The 20,964-nt window shown below is 43.4% G+C and overlaps 1 protein-coding gene across 2 annotated transcripts in view; it reads right to left on the reverse strand.

Moving 5' to 3' along the window:
• CADM2 (cell adhesion molecule 2) overlaps positions 1-20,964 on the reverse strand; it is a 149,575-nt gene that overhangs the window by 41,802 nt on the left and 86,809 nt on the right. Inside the window, exon 6 of one of the 2 annotated variants that reach the window (XM_066620757.1) lies at positions 8,407-8,523. The exons of the other annotated variant lie outside the window; for it this stretch is intronic. Coding sequence (XP_066476854.1) covers positions 8,407-8,523 — 117 coding nt within the window. The remainder of the gene's footprint in view (positions 1-8,406; positions 8,524-20,964) is intronic. 2 annotated transcript variants of the gene reach the window in all.

Here is a 20,964-nt window from a genome sequence, read left to right on the forward strand (position 1 = left end):
TTATAACCACAAATCCCATCTTAAAGAGCTAGCAATGCAGGTTTAAAGTACATGGATTCAGTGTTTGTCACCTCTATAACAAAAATGTACCTCTTTCCCAGGGTGATCAGATACAATGAAAGACAGAGTGCTTATACATTTAACCACTGCATAGAAGAGAAAATTTGGCAGGTGCAGGTCAACACAGAAGAGTTTTAAAAGTTGCACCTGCCATAATTCCCTCTTCTATATAATGGTTAAAGGCAGTGGTATTCAAACTGGGGCATCACGACGCTCCAGCCTGAAGGCTCTGGCCTCTGCCCCCTTAAGGGGCGAGGGCAGTAAGGAGGCAGCGACGCAATCCCCAAGATCGTGTCGCTAAGGGGGACTGCAGGAACTGTGATGCACTCACCAGCCCCTGCAGCAGGCTTCCCGGGGTATGAGAAACCCTGTGAGAGTGCCTGCAGGGCTCCCCATGTCTACAAAAGTGAAGGTGGAGCGACCGCACTCCACTTCCACAAAACCAGAAGTGGAGTGCTATTGCTCCACTATCACTTTCTGCAGATGCTCGTGCAGGGCTCCCTGCACCCCGAAGAGGCTGCCGCAGGGTCTGGTGAATACATGCCAGTCCCTGCAGCCCTCTGAGTGACACGATCCAGGGGATCGCATAGCTGAACTTCCCTCCACCCCTGCTGCCTCCCTCCCCTGCAAGGATTCACTGTGGCTTTCAAACTCCCGGAGAGTTTGAAAACCGCAGGTTAAAGGTATGGGCACTCTGAACATTATATCTGGTCACCCTGCTCTTTCCTTTTCTTCATCAACTCTTAAGTGCTTCAAAGGAGATTCCCAGGTCCTAACCCAAAAATGATTATTTAATATTTTTTCCAGATAACTTCATTAGCATGGGGAATGGGACACTTATTACCATAAGGGCCCAGTCCTATCCAACTTCCTAATGCTGATGCAGCTGCAGTGCCCCCAGGTAAGGGAACAAACATTCCGTCACCTTGAGGAGACCTCCCTGTCTGCTGTTCCACCACAGGATGCAGCACATGCCCTGTTGGCATGGCTGCATCAGGGTTGGAAAGTTGGATAGGATTGGGCCCTAAGTTTCTCAACCTGGCAGTGATTGCTAAAAGCCAGCATGTTTTTTTCCTTGAGAACAACCAGACAAATCCTTATCTCATTCTATGATAGAGGGACTAGCTTTGTAGATTTTTTTTTTTTTTTTTGGGGGGGGGGGGGATGCTGTGCACATAATATACCTGGATTTCAGTAAGGCTTTTGACAGGAATCCCCATAACATCCTAGTGGAAAAGGTAGTTGGATAATACTACTGTTGGGTTGATCTGTGGCTGGCTGACAAACTATACTTAGAGAATGCTTGTTAATAGCTCCTCATCAACCTGAAAGGAAGTGATGACTGGGATGCCTCAGGGCTCTGTCTTGGACCTGGTACTGTTCAATACCTTTCTTGGATGAGGTAATAGAGAGCATGCTCATCAAATTTTCAGACAACACCAAATTGGGAGGAGTAGCTAATACCCTAGAGCAGTGGTTCCCAAAGTGGCGAGTCACGACTCTGCAGCTTGTTTACAAAGGCCTTATCTCCGATCTAAAGCTACTTCCAGTTTTCCGGGAAAACAGCAGAAGCGCTGCAATCTTTGCAGTACTGTTGCTGCCCCCCCTCCCCACCCACACAAACACTTACCTGGTTCCCAACTCCCCTGAGGACAGGAACAGGTTCCAGGATGATTTAGGCAAGGTGGAAAACGGGGCAAACGTAAACAAAAATGCACTTCAAGAGTGCAGATTTCCCCCATAATTTGCCTCCCCCCAACACAGTTCTTCTTAATCAATAAAAAGACCTCCAAGCAAGCATGACAAAGCGAATGGGTAATGCAAACAGATGTGCTGCATCTGTGCGGCTCAAAAAAGCCACCAAAGGCAAGGGGAGCAGAGGTCCCCTCAGCTTCGGAGGCTTGGGGTGTCTGTGCAGGGACCATCAGTAGCATTGCATATGTGGCCCATCGCTTGTCAGAGCACCACAAAACGATGCTCACCTGTAATTACAAAATTAAAGTGGGTATGTGCACAGTTGCACATATTTGCACAGACTTCTGAGACTCTGGATGCAATCCTAACCCCTTATGTCAGTGCTTTCCATTCTGGGAAACAACAAAACAACAGAAAACTATTATGCAGTATGTACATGTGCTTCTGTGGAATATTCCTAGCAGCACACATAACACCCAGGAGCAGGAAATTGTTTATCAATTGAGCTCCATTTTCTTCTCCAAAAATTATAGAACAAATGGAGAAAACATAAACACTGACTATATTTGGATGTAAGTTGAGGCAGCTTGTATGTTTGGCTTTTTGCTATGTCGTGAGAGACTTCACTTTAAAGAGAGTGTACAAGAAGCACATCACTTTAGCTTCACTGTACAGTATTAATTCTATTACATAAATGACTGTCATTTAGTATTCTCTGATTCCAATTCTACCCCTCTAAATTTGGCAGTGAAGGACAGCTGCCCTTCTGCTGCTAAAAGGATTGGGTCCCTGGGGAAGGGAATGTGGCTTGAGCTATGTGCTTACCCATAATGGCTTTCCTCCATCAAAACTACTTATTTGTAAGGCAGCAGGGGCTGGTTTGGATGCCCCTGCTTCCACAACTCATGTGACAAAACTAGCACAGAAACAATGGGAGGGGCCAGGATGTGCATGTAGCATAAGCACACATGTCGCTGATCATGTGGGGTCAGTCTGGGTGCTAAAGTATCATCTAAGCCCGCTCAAATACATGCACCACAGCTCAAGCTTTCAGCCGTTTTGGACAAACTGTGGCAATATCAGGCAGAGGCTCAGCTTGTACTCCCAAATGCACAAAGAAGGAGACGACAAGACCTACAACCAGACCTCTAAAAGCCACCTAAACAGCCAATAAGCCACAGCAAATCATATGAAAAGGCATGATTCCATTCAGCCTTCAGAGATTCCAATGTCTGCCATCTAGTTTGCAGTAATGCTTGAAAAAGGTTCCTCATCCAGCTTTTGCTTGGGCTCTGCACTGTACACCTGTACACTGTACAGGTACATTATACACCTTGCTGCACCATACAGCATTTGTCTCTTCCTTTTCTAGATGACGTAGCAAGACCCAAAAATGATGTAGTATTTTTTTCCTAGGGTATGTTACTTTTCACCTAGCAACACTAAAGTCCCAATCCTGAATAGTGCGCACCGGTTTACTGCCAGCGTGCAGTGGGCCCTAGCACTGGGTGAGTGCCACTGGTAGCCCAGTGATGGCTGAGCCTCCACCACTCCACCACCACCAGAGCTCCACCACTCGGCAGTTGGCAGACCGTCGAGCAGAGGAGAGGTAGATGGGGACATGGGGTGAGGCTGGGAGGAGGCATTCCGGGGAGTGGGGGTGGGGAAAGGGGGGAGAGGAAGCATGCCAAGGGGAGGGAGCTGGGAGGGAGGTAATGAAGCTCCATTGGATTCAGAGCCTCTGTGTTAGGCTCACCGCCCAACATGAAGGTTCTTTATTCACCACCGACCTTTGGGTTGGTGTTGAAACAAATAACCCCACTGAGGGGCTACTCGCTTTACCCAGCAGAAGAGGACGAAAAGCAGCCATTTTCTGCACCACTGCAGCCCCGGGCAGCTCAGTATTGGGCTGTAAATGTTTGTCATTTTACTTCCTAAGCACACAGAGCCTTGGTGTTTTTCTATAATTTTCATAGACATTTCACTTAGTTGTTAATAGCTTTACATTATGTACTTCACTGTTAACACTTTCTTGTGTTAAAAGAAACAAAACGTGACCTAGTACCACTTATCAGACCACTCACTGCAGCAATAATTCATTCAAATGTGACCTTAAACAATCAGGAGCCTGCTTTATTTTTCTAACTGAGATCTTAGATACCTTAGATTAAAAAGCAATGACGTGGTCAGAGAAAACAAAACTCAGATCTTTAGTGTTGGGTTTGTTTTTTTTCCACTGAAATCATTTGGAAAAAAAAAACAAACTCATAAATTACCTTCCCTTTACAAGTGCCATAAGAACTGCAGTTGGGTGAGCTTGTTCAGTTTTGCCTCTCAGTGATTCAGAAATGATGAAATCTCATCACCACCCATCAGAAAAAAATAAGATTATTTACTGAGCGATTGTAAGGTTCAGCAAATGCCCTTGTCCATGCTCTCAGACCTCTTCCAAGCTAATATGTATTCCCCCAAACAATACTTCCCCATTCCCTTTATTTAACAAACCCTGGGGCTACAGGTGAGCAAGTTGCACAATCAGTGGGGGAAGCAAGAAGGTTTTCTCCTTTTTGCCTTCATTTTCATGGTGGACTTCAAAGCAGGTTCCAGAAGAGGCTCCGCTGGGGATCACTAGCCTGGGAGGCTTTTTCTTTCTCCTCCCAGTATTGTCTGATCATGCTGTTCTTGTGCTGAGTATACAGGGAATGTCACAATGTGCAATCACAATGTTCAGAAAGAGTGTAAGCCCCAAGGGACATTGCAAAATCCCCTATATACCCAGTGCTAAGAGCAGGATGTTAAGACAATGGGGGAAGAGAGGAATAAAAAGACTTCCAGGCTCCCTATCAACAGGGCAGCTTTTTCAGACAAGAGGAAGAAATCCTCTCCCCTTCCTCACACTGTTGCTGCTACTCATTCCATCACTGTACCAGTGCCTTGGTAAGTAAAAAGGGAGGAGAAAAGAGCCAGAGAGGTGGGATTTTTGAACTTCTGAAATTGTTATCCAAACCTGAGTTTCGTAAAGTGTACTGATTCCATACTGAGAAATGTCTGCATGATTGTTCATTAATGAACAATCTTACAGTATGGTATAGATGAAAAAGACCCTAACGTTTTAAAGGCTACCATTATCCCAAACTCCCGCCCTCTCATGCAGGCAGCATTTTTGGCTGGCCTCTCCTAACGTGAGATCTAGCAGCCTTTACCATTGATGACTATGGGAGACAGGTGATGCCTTGGGCTTACCTGGCCTGTGCTCCTCCTCAGGTGGCCATTCTGCAGTCAAATCTGGACCATGCAGGATGCTGATCCCTACCTGCCTGTTTCTACAGCCTGGGCTTCGCTGGTCACCCTTTGAGGCTAGGTAGGAACTTTTCTGTCTGCCTAATTGTCTCTTGGTGGGCCTATCCCAAACTCTGGTTGGGTTGGAATTTTTCCTTTCCCATTCTTATTAACTTGGGGCCCAATCCAGACCCATGGCTGACTGCTGGCACGCACTGTCGCAAATGTGCCATAAGGCACGTTTGCAAGCCCATACCACAGGCCCAGTGCTGGAGCCTGGTGCCAGAGCTTGTATGAAAGTCCCCTTCCCCCGAGGAGCTGCTGCAGGCTGCCTGATTGCATATAAGATACTGCAGCAGCCATTTTTGGTGCTGTGGCAGTTCCATGCACCAGGCAGCTCAGGACTGAACTGTTGGTCACCTTGTTTTGCAGGTTGGTGTGGGCATAAAGGTTTTAAGTTGGGCTTTTGGTGTGCATCTGGAGGTCAGTTAAGGCAGGGTGTGACACATAGTTGCCCTCTAGTTGTAAGGGTCGCCCCTGTTCTGTATCCTTGGCCTGCCTCAAATGCTTATTGGCCTGGGTGGTCCAAAGGGTTTCGGCTACCTTCACTCTTGTGAGGTTGAGAAGCGATGTCCCCTTGCAGGGGAGTGGCTTTGAGTCAGGGTGTGAACAGTTGCCTGGGCTTGGGTTTTTATCTGACACCCTTTCAGCAAGCTGCCACTGCACCATTCTCTGCTTTAGCTTAATGTCTCCAGCTTTCCCTCCTACAGCAATAAAGTGGCCCCTTCAACCATATACTGTTTACCTGCTTCATGTAGTTTCCGGAGACTGCACAGGCACAACATTCAGTAGTGTTCGCTGAATTGGGTCATGTCTGTATTACTGAACTTTATTTAAAACATTTATATCCAATTGTTCAGTTCTACAAGGACTCATTGATGGGTAGTCTCCAAAAATATGGGGAATTAATTGGAATTATTTTTTTTCTTAAAAACAACGAAACCTAGTAGTTTTTTTTAAATTGCCTAGTTAGAATCAAATTTGAATGCAAGCGTATTAAAACCTACATCTAATTTCTTAAACCTGCATCTATGGTGTTTTATTAAACAAACTAAATTAAACACCACATGCGCAAACCTAAGCATGTACCTTGCCTATATGCCTTTGAAAGGGTATTGGACAGATTTATGGAGGAAAAGACTATCACAGGATACAAGTCATGTTGACTGTATGCAACCTCTGGGTTTTAGAGCTAGCCTATCTCTGAATGCCAGATGCAAGGGAGTGGTAACAGGATACAGGTAAAGCACTGACATAAGGGGTTAGGATTGAGCCCTTAGTGATTTAAATGGCTGGTTTAAAATAAATCATCATGTGCACTACTAGCAGCCATCTATAGGGCAAGGGGAAGCAGCTGCAGTGGCTTTTACACGGACAGCACAAATCTAACTTGTGCTGGAACAGGCAGGCCAGCGGGCCAGCACTGCATCCAGTGCAAGTTTGGGGCTTGCTGCGGCTCGGCCCGAGAGAAGGGGAAGAAATTCCCCTTACCCTGGGAGAGCCACAGTAGCCTCAATGGGTCTACTTGAATCTGTGCCACCTGACAAAGTGGTGCAGATCCAAGCAGAATGAAGTGCCTGGAGCCACTCTGTGCTGCCTGGGAACAGGGCTAGGATCCAGCATAATAGGATCCCGCCTCCAGGGTCCCACCTGCCTTCCCTGCCACAAAACGCCTCCTCCCAGCCTTTCCCACATCCACCCAGACCCCCATGCTGCCTGAGGTCAGCTGGTGCAGACTCATATACTGCCACTGCCGCAGAGGCTGAATCTGGCCTCCATGGTATGGTGCACGGAAGTGCGTTGGCATGGCTTACTGTGAGGGAGGCGCAAATGTGCTTTACAGCTTGTTTGTGACCTTCCAAGGCCAACGCAAGGGACTTGCGCCAGTCGAGCACATCTTTAGGATTGCACTCTAAGAGCCCAATCCTGTGCTTGGCGGCATGGCTCCGTGCCACCAAGCACTGTTGCAAATGTGCCGTAAGGCATGTTTACAAGCCTTACCGCCGGTCTCCTGCCTGTGCTAGCTCAGCGCCGGCCGGTGCTGGGCTAGCGCGGGACCTTCATCTAGCTTCTGCGGCTCGGCGGTCTCCCGGACTGCCGAGCCATGGCAAAGTAGGCGGGGGCGGGAGGAGGCATTTTGGGGAGGGGAGAGGCCGGTGGGGGGAAGAGAGAGGGCGGGGGGAGGTGTACTGGGGGGCAGACAGGAGGCATGCCGGGGGAGGGAGGTGGGTCCACGGAACTCTGCTCTGCAGGATCCAAGGCGCTCTTGTAGGGCTTTGCGCCCTACATGAGTGCCTTTACCTTACCGCCAACCTTTTGGTCTGAGGTAAAGTGAGTAGCCCCATTGCGGGGCTGCTTACCTTACCTGGGAGAAGGGGAGGAAAGTCCCCTTCTCCCTAGGTGCCTCCTGCAGTAGCCTGGGAGGCGTAGGATCTGGTGGCAGCTCTTCATGGTGCTGCCGAGCCTGGGCGCCCCGGGCAGCTCAGGATTGGGCTGTGAGTGTGCTACGTTCAATATCTCTACTATACAAGTTTCACAATATATGGGTATGGGTATTGGGTCACTTTGGGGAGAAAGGCAGTGTAAAAATATTATAAATAAATAAATAAATACTGGGCATTGGAATGTGTTGCTTGTCTTCAGTGATATCATAGGATCCCATATCACTAGTTCAACCACAGCACACAGTAAATTCAGAAGTGAAATGGGTGTACTAGTTAGGAGCAGGATAGCTTTTCTCCATCAACAGAATAGTCTGAGGTTTTGCAATTTTCTAATAAAAGAAGCAGTACTTCTCAAAGTGTTTCCCAGATCCTCCACTACAACAGGTTTCCAGTGCAATAAAACTATAGTGTGGAAAAGCCTATTACGCAGTTCCAGAAGAAAATGGAATTCATGAGATATACTATAAACATTAATAAAACAGTTCTCAGTTAAATCCAGATCTCTCACACATTCATGACATATTAGCAACAGAATGCAAAATTATCCGCTTAAGAGATAATGTTAATTTGAAATTAAGTAGATTTGCTTCTAACACTTTTAATATGATAATCTTAAAGAAACTAAGTTAAAAAACATTCCATCAACATTCATATATGTTGTTAGATCACAATGTTTTGTTACACCATTCATAACTCTGTTAATTGCTGGCTACTAAACTGGAATGCTTACTTAATGTATGTTTGAACTTAAATTGGCATTAATATTCACATCATCTGTTGAGCATGTTGATCATATTTTGTGCTCTAAAACCTGTGGCTGCCTGTTTATATTGTGGTTTGCAGGCCATAACAAAGAAGCATACTGTACCTCGGGTGCTGATGGCTGTTGCCGATGGGACTGTGCTTGTTAAGGCTACAGTGGTTGTGACTGTTGCAGTGGTAAGGGAGGGGATGACAGTGGTAGGAAGCAAAATGTTGGGAACATCTGGTGAGTGGAAAAGAAATATAAAATAAAATCATATCATGCAAACATAGAAGCAGTATAACAATGATTCAATTTGTAAATACACACATGTAGAAAATGTATAAATTAAAACATGCTTAGCACAGACCAACAAAGGTACAGCAGTATACTCTGAAATTCTTGACATTAGATCACTCTCTTTTTGTTCACGTTCTAACAACAATGGATATAATTTTCAAGGAAAATAGAGACTCTTAAAATGATCTAGTTTCCACAAAGCTGGAGAGTGAATCTTTAAGTGACAAGAATCTTTTTCGTCACGGAGCCATTTTTAAATGCCTTATACGGTAACAAAGCAAATATAGATGAAACAACATGCTGTGTCAGCGTGGGAGATGAAAGCACAACACCATCATGCTAAAATAAACACACATGTTAACAAGAGATGGCTGGATGTTAAAAACACCTACTTTCAGACAGACTCAATGAAAGAAAACAGGGGCAAATTGCTACTAACTCTAAAAGCTGCTTTTGGGGGGTGTGCTTGTCTTCTTCCATATTTTGTAATAGATAACAGTAGTCTGCCAAGATCCAGAGCAGAGAACACATCAAAACCTTTATTCCAATGAGCAACACTGTGGATACAACTTAGTTTACATAAAACAAAAGTTTATTAACCGTAATAGGTCAAAATCCAGTATTAAGCGTTGATTATAGTAATAGTATTAGTACTTGTGTGAGCTACAGAAGACCCTTACTAATAAGAAAGAAAGAAAGAAAGAAAGAAAGAAAGAAAGAAAGAAAGAAAGAAAGAAAGAAAGAAAGAAAGAAAGAAAGAAAGAAAGAAAGAAAGAAAGAAAGAAAGAAAGACCAACACATTCATTGTTAAGGTTATATTCTGAATGGAGAAGGTGCAGGTACACATCAAGCTAAAGGCACTGCTTCTAAATCACATCATAAATTCCTGATAGCAAAACATTTGTGTAATTTTAATATATAGAGGACAACAGACAAGTGTGGGGGAGAAGATATCTCCTTGAAGATCAACACTGCCTAGAGCAAGGGTGCCCAAACCCTGGCCATGGGGCCACTTGTGGCCCTTTAGGTCTCCCAATCCAGCCCGCTGGGAGCCCCCAGTCTCCAATGAGCCTCTGGCCCTCTGGAGACTTGCTGGAGCTCACGCTGGCCTGATGCAACTGCTCTCAGCATGAGGGCAACTGTTCGACCTCTTGCATGAGCTGTGGGACAAGGGCTCGCTCCACTGCTTGGTGTTTCAAGTCTGTGATGCAGCAGTGGCAGCAAAGGAAAGGCCGACCTTGCTTTGTGCAAGGCCTTTTATGGCCTTGAGCTATTCATTCATTCATACAAGGTCCATCTTTAATATATTCATTTATGTAAATTTATTCAAATTTGAAATGTAAATTAATCCCTTTTTCCCAGCCCCCAACACAGTATCAGAGAAATGATGTGACCCTCCAGCAAAAGTTTGGATGCCCATGGCATAGAGCATTGAAAATCAATGCTCCTTTGTCTAAGAAAAAACCAAAAATAAGAAAGACACAGAAAAACAGCTCCAGATATTCTGAAGCTCCGCTTTAAACTGAGCACCCAAAGATACTAGTGGCACACACTGTTACCAGCAGCATTACAGTATTTCAGGAATGGCCAATGGTTATCTCTATGAAACAAGGCACTACTGGGTATGGTAATGCTGTAGAAACCAGCATGTAATGATACCACCATCCCTCTCAGGAAAGAAAGGGGAGTTAAAATCATGCAGCACAACACACATGAGGTACTCAGGATCACAGACTGCTCAGCTCTAGTAGGAGACATATTGAGGACACCAACCTTTCCACTGACAATTAATTGCCCTGTTTGACTTTTGATACATATTTCTAATGTTCATGCATCACAGTCCGTGTTGCCATTTTTAAGGGGTCTCTGTCATGCCCCTAAGTTGACTTTCACATTAACGGTAATTATCACTTGAGTCTATCCCTGCAAGAATATTCACAGCAAAAACATCTTTATAAATTTACTCTTTCATCCTTTGCTTACTGATGATTACAGATGATCTTTAAGAAGAGATATTCCATGGCCAACAAAAATTAAAGCAAGGTTTAAAAAAACAACAACAACTAATATTACCATATTAATCACAAGGACAAACTGCAGCAATGCCTGGAGCACAACTGCCATGACAATTAAATAGCGTTGACAACAGTCAACACTGTTAATAAATGATGATGTTTCTAAAACATGTGCATCACTTTTTTGTAATTATACATAGAGAAAAATTATGTTTTGAACTGGATATAGCACAGATAGAAAAGAGAAGGGGGAAAAACATGTATCTCCTGCACAATCTTGCAGGAGCACAATCACTATTGCTTGACAAGTGAAGTGCACTCTCTTTCCACCCCCTGCCTCTTTAATCTTACAATGAAGAGTGGCCAGTGCATATATTTGATTTAAAAGACCCCAAGAATGTCAAGTCAGGCATCTACTGGTGCCTCGCCCTTCTGCCATCCTACCTACTTCAGAAAAATTCTGTGTTTGAACAACTGCCCTGAAAGTAATGCTGAAATGGTGCTTACTATCGTTGCACCATTGAGAGTGTCCTAACCTATGATATCTTGGTGTGGTACGGAAATTGCTCTGCAGGGGACAAAAAAGCTCTGCAGAGCATTATTAAGATTGCGCAGCACATCATCAATCTTCATCTACCAGCTTTGGAGAACATCTATACATCTCGCTGTCTGCAGAAGTCACATAGTATTCTAAGAAACCCCTTCCATCCAGCTCATAAGTTCATTGAACTGTTGCCTTAGGGTAGACGATACAGAACTATCAGAGCACGCACCACACAATTCCTGAACAGTTTTTATCCCACAGCCATAATTACGTTGAATAAGGTGATATAGTTGTTACCATGCTCCTGGGCATTATGGTCTGTTATACTGTTTATATATTATGATGCAAGTTGTATAGGATGTGTGGGTGAGTGTGTAGAGTGTGATTGTTGGAATTGTAGTATATATTTATGCTTGTATCTCAAAGGTGCATAAATTTCATTGTGCTATAGCACAATGACAATAAAGTTACTACTACTACTACTACTACTACTACTACTACTACTACTACTACTACTACTAACTGCCCTGAAACTACTGAGGCCTGCTTTCAGCACTCCATCCTCTGAGCTGCTGCTGTATGTCTCCTTGAAGAAGGTCTTAATACAACCAAGTCATGCTGTTCTAATAGGCTTATAAAAGAATGAGAAATGATTTCCTGGGCTCGCCACCATTTCAGTGTTTATTGGGCATGAATAGGGAGATATAGTAGTCCTTAGTGGCCTTTAGCATCTAAAGGGAATACATCCCTTTAGCAAATCAACCCTATTTTAATATGCTCAGGGAATTAATAGCAGTTTCTATTTAGGGTATGCATGTTGTGCTTATTGATGAAGTTTATTGATATTGTGAGTAAAAACAGTTCCTGCTATTTTATAGATTATAAACTTCTAGGAATATTTCAGACCTTTGGACACATACTGGGTTCTTAAAGGAGTAACAAATGAACATTGTCAGGATTTCCAAATTAATGCCTGTCTAAAAAGGTAAACCATCTTGCTTATACTACCTATAAACTAGGCACCCGAGTCCCACTTGTCAAATTTCCTGGCTGCAAGCCTTCACCTACTTGCACTCATTTGCATGTCTGTGAATTTAAGCAGACTCACAGCCTGATTCTAAACATACAGACCTGAAGCAAACCCCAGAGTTCTTTCTTTCTTTCTTTCTTTCTTTCTTTCTTTCTTTCTTTCTTTCTTTCTTTCTTTCTTTCTTTCTTTCTTTCTTTCAGTATGCTAAGGATTACAGTCTCAAGTATCTAGAACTGGACATAATATTTCAGACCTTGTAAAAAAATAGTATATTACAACTTGTATGCCTTTTTCAAGGAGCCCTTCTTCATTTTTGGTACAATAAAGGTTTTTGGCACAATGTTGTATCCTTGACAGCACAATCCTAACCTGTGCTGGTACAACCAGGTCACATGGCCTGCGCTGTAGCCTACTCAGATTAGGAGCAAGCTGGAGGTCATCTTGGGGTAAAGGAATATTTTTCCCCTTACCATGAGTAATGCCCCAGCCTGCCCTATGGGGCTACTTGAATGTGTTCCAGTTATTTAGCTGGCACAAATCCAAAAGTCCAGTGTAATGCTGGCCCTGCCAGGAAGGACGTTAGGATACGGCATGTGCTGCCACTGCCCGTCCCATCCTTTCTGAGCTCAATCCTTTCCCTAGTCCTCTTTCCCCTCAAAACACCCACGCCCTGCCTCAGAACTGCTTTCCTACCATTCTCTTCCACTTTCTCCTGACACACACTTACCTGTGCCGGCCAGCACAAGATTAGGATCCGGTTTGGCCCAGCCAGCTCCCAGGTAAGCGCAAACACGCCATACAGCATATTTGTGACATTTGGAGCCAGTGCAGGGAGGCCTTTGCTAGCTCAAGGGGGAGATTAGGATTGTGCTATTAGTATTTATTATTAGTAATGGAGATTTCTGTCATGATCTGATATTAGCGATCTCCTGTAGGCAAAGGTCACACTGGAAAGTGATAATAATACTAGAACAGACTTGAATTTTGGCACAGTATGCAAGATATCAAAACAAACAATATTATGGGAGCAATGTGTCTATTCTGGCAGTGCATTAATCATTGAAAGTATACTTTCCCATAATTATCCCATATGACAATTAATTATGATTAAGTACACCTCAAAGTCATTCTGTTGGATAGATCTGCACAATATATGGGCCAAAGTCTGAATGTGGATTCCACTCTGTTTTTTTGAGGACTGGGGAAATTTTAAACAACTATTGTTAGTGCTCATTCCTAGTTTAATTTGGAACATCTGCACACATGCAAGGTCCATTTAATCATGGAAGGAAAGCTGTATTAACAGAAGAAAAACTCATGTGAATTAAATTTCACTGCTAAGAACAGAAGTTCTAAACTTTCATGGAACAGAAACTTTGAGTGCAATCCCATGTCTGATGTTGCAACTCAGTACAGCTAGGAGTGAAATTAAAATGAAAGAAGAACAGAAAAAGTTCATGCAAGAACACAGTCCCTGTAAATTTCATACACTGAAATTTGCACATAGCATACATTGAAATTTGCACACAGGAGAATGAAGATATTAAACTATTTTCCCAGAACCCCATAAAAAGATATTATTAAGAAGAAATTATTAGAAGAGTACATTAGCTGTAAACTCTCATTCACATAGCCTTTTGCATCAGAATACACAGTAACACATTATATATTCCTTGTGTTCCTAGAAATTTCTCAATTTGTTTTTAGGAAATGTGGACAACATATGGATTAAAAATACTTTTTTTCCTATTAAGTCCAATACAGAGTAATGCAGAGTCTTACAATAAATGCACTTCAACATTTTTAGTAATTAAAGCAAGAAGTTTTAATATATCTAACCAGCTTTAAGTAAATATGCCTAACTATCAATAAAAAAAAACTGCAAATGTATTTATCTCAAAGATTTATCATTTTCTAAAAGTATTACTAATAAAAAGTTTTGATCATTATCATTATTAAAATGAATTGGCCATTGGGTTAATAAATGGATTCATTGCTGTGTTCCCTTAGCCTCCAGAGCAGTGATTTCCAACCTTTTAAATCTCATGGCACACTGAGCAGGAAATAAAATTGTCAAGACACACCATCAGTTTTTTGACAATTGAAAAGGCATACCAGACTGCTGGTGGGGGGCTCACATCCCCCAATGGCCTACTAATATATAGCCCTCCTCAAACTCATGTGGCATACCTGCAGACCATTTATGACTGAAAATGGCTGCTCCAGAGAATGTTCTGAGGGCCAGGGAGACCGCATGCGGTCTACAGTTGGGACTCTGTATCCACAGATTGTGCATCTGCAGATCTGGTTCAATGCGTGTCCCCTGGATCTGCAATGAGCCAGACTTTGCCCCACCTGAGCCCTCTGGAGGTGACTGGAGGGCTTTCTCTGCTGGCTTCAGAATGGCCGCTTTTGCCGGAAAAAAGCTACTTCCAGTTTCCCTCTGGTAGAGGCAGTGGGCAGACCTGTATAGAACATAGTACACAATCAAAATGGAGGAAACCGGTACATTCCTTCATCCACCCACAACACTGCTGCAGCATTTCATGTGGTTCAGCGTACTGCAGCTGTGGGAGACATCAGTGGAAATCAGAAATGCACCTTGTATTAGCAGAAGTAATTTTGTTCATTCTAGGTCTCTGTTGCACAGAAACTTGTGATTTTGCATCTTGTTTGTGGTGTTCATACTCTTGATATTATTATCATAGGACAAAATTTCTCTAATGATTTTCATGTAGGGTCCTTCTTCTAGTCACCTATCCATTCAATTTCTCCTTCTATAAAAATGTGAACAAAAGTTGCAGATACCTGACAAAGCAATCTTGTACTTGTGCCCGATTCTTATTCTTTTTAATCTGTCCGCTTAGAACCACACGAGTTGGACAACAGCATCTCTAAGCAACATGCAGGGCTTGACCTTGCTCTGAATTGAAATGAATCAATTTCCAGAGGCTCTTCCCACACATTTTCTATATTGTGTAGCTATGCCACTACTTTGACCCATAATACCCAAATATCCTTCATAGAAAGGAGGCAGTGGTTCATCTGGAGTGCTGTAGCCTACCATGCCACCTTCACAGTACTTCCATAGTTGGTGTAGGGGTTTGTGTGTATATATAATTTCCAAAGTTACATATGAAGGATTTGAAAAGCAGACAAATGAACTGTAATATGATCATGATATTTTCTCTTCTTGTAGCTCACTAAGAATGTGAAGAAATGGCTGCCAGGCTTTTTGAAGCAAAAGGGACACAGGCATCCCAATATCTAGTGGCAGCACACAGATAGATGTTTTATTTTGCTTGTAAATAACACCATAAATCCCTCTAGATCAGGGGTGCCCAAACCCCTGCCCTGGGGCCACTTGCGGCCCTTGAGGCCTCTCAATGTGGCCCTCAGGGAGCCTCCAGTCTCCAATGAGCCTCTGGCCCTCCAGAGATTTGTTGGAGCCCGCACTGGCCCGACGCAACTGCTCTCAGCCTGAGGACGACTGTTTGATCTCTTGTGTGAGCTGTGGGACAAGGGCTCCCTCCACTGCTTGCTGTTTCACATCTGTGCTGCAGTAGCGGCAGCAAAGGAAAGGCCAGCCTTGCTTTGTGCAAGGTCTTGTGCAAGGTCTTGAGCTATTGCAAGACCTGCATTCATTCATATAAGTTCTTCTTTAATATATTCATTTATGTAAACTTAGGTAAATTTATTCAAATTTTAAATGTAAATTAATTCTTTTTTCCCCCGGCCCCCGACACAGCGTCAGAGAGATGATGTGGCCTTCCTGCCAAAAACTTTGGACACCCCTGCTCTAGATTAAAGAAAAGAAAGAAAAATATGGCATTTGTGACATAGATTTTAAAATGTATATTTTTACTAATAGGAAAAACAAGTTTTGAAACATTCCAAGCATTTCCAAACAAAATACATTTTTCATTAAAAAGGGTGTCAAAGCAAACAAGACATTTTACCTCATTTCCTCCCTCCCCCTCCCCTGAATTTGACAGCTTCCAGCTCCATGGAGCCAGATCTCAAGATAGCGGCTACAATCTTTTCTCTTGAGTTTGAAAGAAATGAGCTTGGGCAGAGGAGCGGTAGCAAGTCTTGTCTTGACTCCACCTAGCTTTGGGAACAATTGTAACTACTACAATTCTACTACAACTGGAAGTTGGGGGGGGGGGACTGCACTATGTCTCTCCAGATTTAAACTTTATGGAGACAGCTATTGCAGTTCCTCCATTAAACCAAGGAAATGCCAACCATTAAAACGGGGGGGGGGGGGAGAGGGCCCTGTGGAAGATCTCTCAGGTTATTGCTACAGAGACAACCACCACTGCAGTCTGAAACAAGGAAATGCCCAGCTGGAACAGAGAGGCTGTCATGATTGCAGCTCTCCAGTGTAGGTCCATGGAAGCTGAAGCAATGCTTCAAGGAAAACACTATGTGTGTGCATGTACATACATAGTACAACATATATATATATAGTACATATATAGTCCAACACTGCCCCTCACCCCCACTTTAGTGCCTAAACCAGCAGTTCTCAAACGCTCAGGGCATTTGAGAACCAAGGTAAGTCGTTGTGGGAGAGGGGGAAGGCAGCAACACAATTCCTAGGATTGTACTGCTATAGGGCCAAGGATTTTTTTTTACATTTACATTCAACCAGCACCAGCCTCCTGGTGGGTTTGGGGAAACTGCGGACCACTCCTCAGGCTCTCCAAGCTTCCAAACAGTGCTGTAGCTAGAGAGGGGCCAGGATGGACATTGCCCACCCTGAATCTGCAGTTTGCCCACCCTTGCATTTATGGGTCTTTGATGTTTCTTCCTACTTATCCTTTAATTTTGCAACCAGTATATGTACCTGACATAATTGCCCACCCTGAAAAAACAGTCACCTACTCACCTCTAGAATCCTGACTACTGGCCTGTTTCCAAACATCTGAAAATAGTTTTTTTTAAAAAGAAAGCAAAGCCCACTTACAGTTTTGCGACAAAAACCAGAAATGGGTGTTTTTTTTAACTTTTTTTTTTACTATTACTTTGCAGAGGCCACAAGGAAGGAGGCCAGAAGGTGCTGGGCCTCCACACTGGCTGGAGAAGGCTTGGGAGCTGTCAATGGTGTGTTTGCCACCAAGTGGCCAAGAGGGGCATTCAAGGGTAAGGGTAGGGAGGGGGAAGGTGGCTGCTGCCAGATCCCAACCCCCCATCCTGGACCTAAAATCCCTATACAGGGTTGCTTTATTCTGTGCCAGAAATTGAGCTGGTATGGATCAAAGTAGCCCCATAGTGGCTGCTGGGGCTTGACACAGAGTAAGGGAACGTTTGTTACCTTACCACAAAGTGACCTCCAGATGTCTTCCTCCCCACGTGGGATACAGTGGTTGCTGTTTCGGCACCGCTCTATTGCAGCATCGGCAGGATTGGATGGTAGGTTAGAATGCAGATTATAATTTATTGACTTTTCTAAAAATCAGTTCTGTTCTGACATGGGATGTAGTTCAGTGGTAGAGCATATATTTTGCATACAGAAAGTTTCAGTCCCTGACATCTTCAGACAGGGCTTATAGAAACTTTGTCTGAAACAATGGAGTACCACTGGAATAGTGGCGTAACTAAGGGGTTGCAGGGGGTAGCAGTTGCACTGGGCATCAAGCTTTAGGGGGACACATGCTGAGCTTGACATTAGTGACCAAAATTGTGAAAATCTTGGTATGTATGAATAATACCATCATGTATATATCATTGGAAAGGTAATTTAATGCAGACTGCAATGCAACAAACTGCACTGGAATAGCTGTATTCTATCAAAAGTTATGACCAATTAACCAGGAAATGAAAGCACAATTGCCTTGTGGAACAAAAAGTGGATTTGCTTAACTCCAAACTGACCTATGAGACTGATTGTTCTGAGTGCCAATGAGATGTTATTATAATACAGCATGGAACCAATAACTTTTTATTTATTTACTTAATTAAAATTGATTTTGTAATGCAGAGGGGACTACAAAATCTTCTTTGACCCAGGTAGCAGATATATGCCTTAGCTATGCCACTGACTGAGGGGAGGCAGCAGAGCAAGGGGGTGGTAAGCGGCTGGGGAGAGGAGGTGGGTCCCTCCCAATTTTCACTTTTTAAAAAAACCTGGGTATGATGTCACTTCTGGTTGTGACATCACTTCCGGGGCAACATTTTGAACTTGGCACGGGGCTACACGATAATTAGCCATGCCACTGCACTGGAGTGCCAGCCAGCTTAAATAATATCAACACAGACAGACTAATGGACTGATTCATAACACACTGTCTCATATATTAGGAATCTTACATTGAACAACTGATGAAAATAACTGCTTTAGCATGCTGCTCAAACTTCTTGGGATGGTCACCTTAAAACCTAAGCTCTAAAACAGTGGTTCCCAAACTGTGGGTTGGGACCCACTTGTGGGTCGTGACCTGATTTTTGGTGGGTCACCAAAGGATGATGGAACGATCAGATAACTCAGGGGTTCCCAAACTTTTTATTAGGCCTGGAGGCTACTACCCAATTTCTAAACGCCAAGGGGTATTGCTATAATGGTAATTGGGCAGCAGTGCCCCCCCAATAGCAGCTTGTTTAACCCTTGATGCACATAGCCTAATCTACTCTGTCAGTTTCATGAACCACCAAAAATTGGGTCACAACTCACTGGTGGGTCCCAGACCCACAGCTGGAGAACCACTGACTGCCTCAAGCCCTGAGGCTATTGAAAAATAAGATATTGTAGCTAATAATTACTTTGCAAAGAGCTGAGCTCCTGCAGTTTGCAAGCATGTGTAAATATAGAGAGATAAGGTTTGAGGGTCTCTTTTCTGGTCATTATTACTTATAGACAAACAAAATATTATTTCTTTCTAGATCTCTTTTTTTAAAAGCCTGGTAAACCTAGGTGGTCCCAGTAGAGTGTCTTTTTAAAAAGTGGGTCCTATACTAAAAAGTTTGGGAACCACTGCTCTAAAATGATGACTGTATGCTTTATTTTTTGTTCACACTCTGAGTTTAGTTAAAATAATAAAAAAACTCACCATGTCTTGTATTGTTTTAAATATTTATTTGTAACAATAAAATTACTATATTTCGATAATTCTAAGGGATTTCATCTGTCCTCGTTCATTATACACACAGAAAAATACTTCCCTTGTGATATATAGGAGCTCATTAAGATTTTATTAAACAATATTGCGTAGCACAGGGGACATATATAAGGTTTATTGTGTAGTAAATATTATATCTTTGTTCTTTCTCCAAAATATATATTAAACTTTACTCTTATAAATATCTCATATGCCTTGTTTAAACTTACATAATTCATTCAAAAAACCAGGTTTTCAGAAACAAATAAAAGAGAACAAAGAAATAAGAACCTTAAAGAGAAAATGTGACGTTTGGTCTTTGATAAAGCGTGGCAAAAGATGATTGTAACATGTAAGCATGATTGTGTGCATTTGCATTTATGTCAGTTCATCTTTTCTTATATAGAATCTGCTTCCACTTTGACTAATGATACTATAGATTCAACATCTATTTCATACAAATCCTAACAACCCCTCCCCCGATGCAACTGCAACAACGGAGCTCCTTTATTTGCGCAGTCCCTTTAAATCAAATGTGGAAATCCTGCAAGGACCTACAGGTGTGCACCACTTAACAACAAGGCTACGCTGTCTAATCCCCATTATTATGCAATTAGGTTGTTAAGTGAACATTCAGCCTAATCTAGTGCCAATGTAGACACTCCCAGTAAGAAACTACCTGCTGTACAGGTTACTGAAGATAGATTGCTTCTTCTTTGTATGAAAGGCCTCTTTGATGTGTAAACAGACACTCTGCTGCAGGCCATGGAAGACCTGACTGCCTCATTAGGAGCCTCTTTGTTGTGCTTTGACCACCGTCATATATGTAGTCTGTCATTAAGTGGAAGGTTGTTAAGCGGCAACCTGTAGTTGCTCTACCCAGTGGCATGAGGCAGCATTCCAGTGCATACCATTGCTGTACCTGGGTGCAAATCCCATTGAATTTAACGGGGCAGGAGTAGAAGGAATGGGGAGGCACCAAAGGCAGTGATGGGGTGGATCATGTCCAGAAAGGGGGTGAGTACAGCAGCAGCTGCCAAATCTAAGCTCCTTTCCCTGACTCAATCTCATGGGCCCAAGTCCATGTGGACCTGTGCCAGCAATTTCACTAGCACAGGTCCGACCCCTCACAGGTCAAAAACCGATTTCCTTCTCAAAAGCTTTTGCAGGCAATCAGATAAATAAAAATGAAGATGCTGTATAATATTAAGCAACTGATGTCTCATCCCATCCTTCATCCCCCCACTGTTGCAGCCGTGCCAAAAAGGAGTGTACTGTATCCAGTGGGTGTGGTGGAACAGGAGGCTTGGATGCAAAAGGGGATTTAAATGCCCCACAATGGTTCTCCTTAGACCCGCACCAAGGATTTTGCTGGTGCATGTATGGGGAGAGAAAGGGATCTGATCTGGAACACACCATCGCCTCTATATCCACTCCCTACCCCACCCTGCAGCCTCCCTACTCCATTCCTCCTCCCCATTCTCCACCTGCCCCTGTTCTGCCCTCACCCACCCCCCCTGCCTCCCACCTGTCTTACCTGCTCCAACTGGCAGCCATCGCTCTGACAGTGCATGAGGCAAGGAGTGCACTTTACAGTTGCTTTTCAGCAGCCGGCGGAAAGCTAGTTCCGCTAGCAGCTCACCCGATTGGTCTGCCCAACAACAAACCAAGAGCCCCAGAGATGGAAATATCACG

This window comes from Tiliqua scincoides, chromosome 3, assembly GCF_035046505.1.
Source record: "Tiliqua scincoides isolate rTilSci1 chromosome 3, rTilSci1.hap2, whole genome shotgun sequence".
Taxonomy (NCBI): domain Eukaryota; kingdom Metazoa; phylum Chordata; class Lepidosauria; order Squamata; family Scincidae; genus Tiliqua; species Tiliqua scincoides.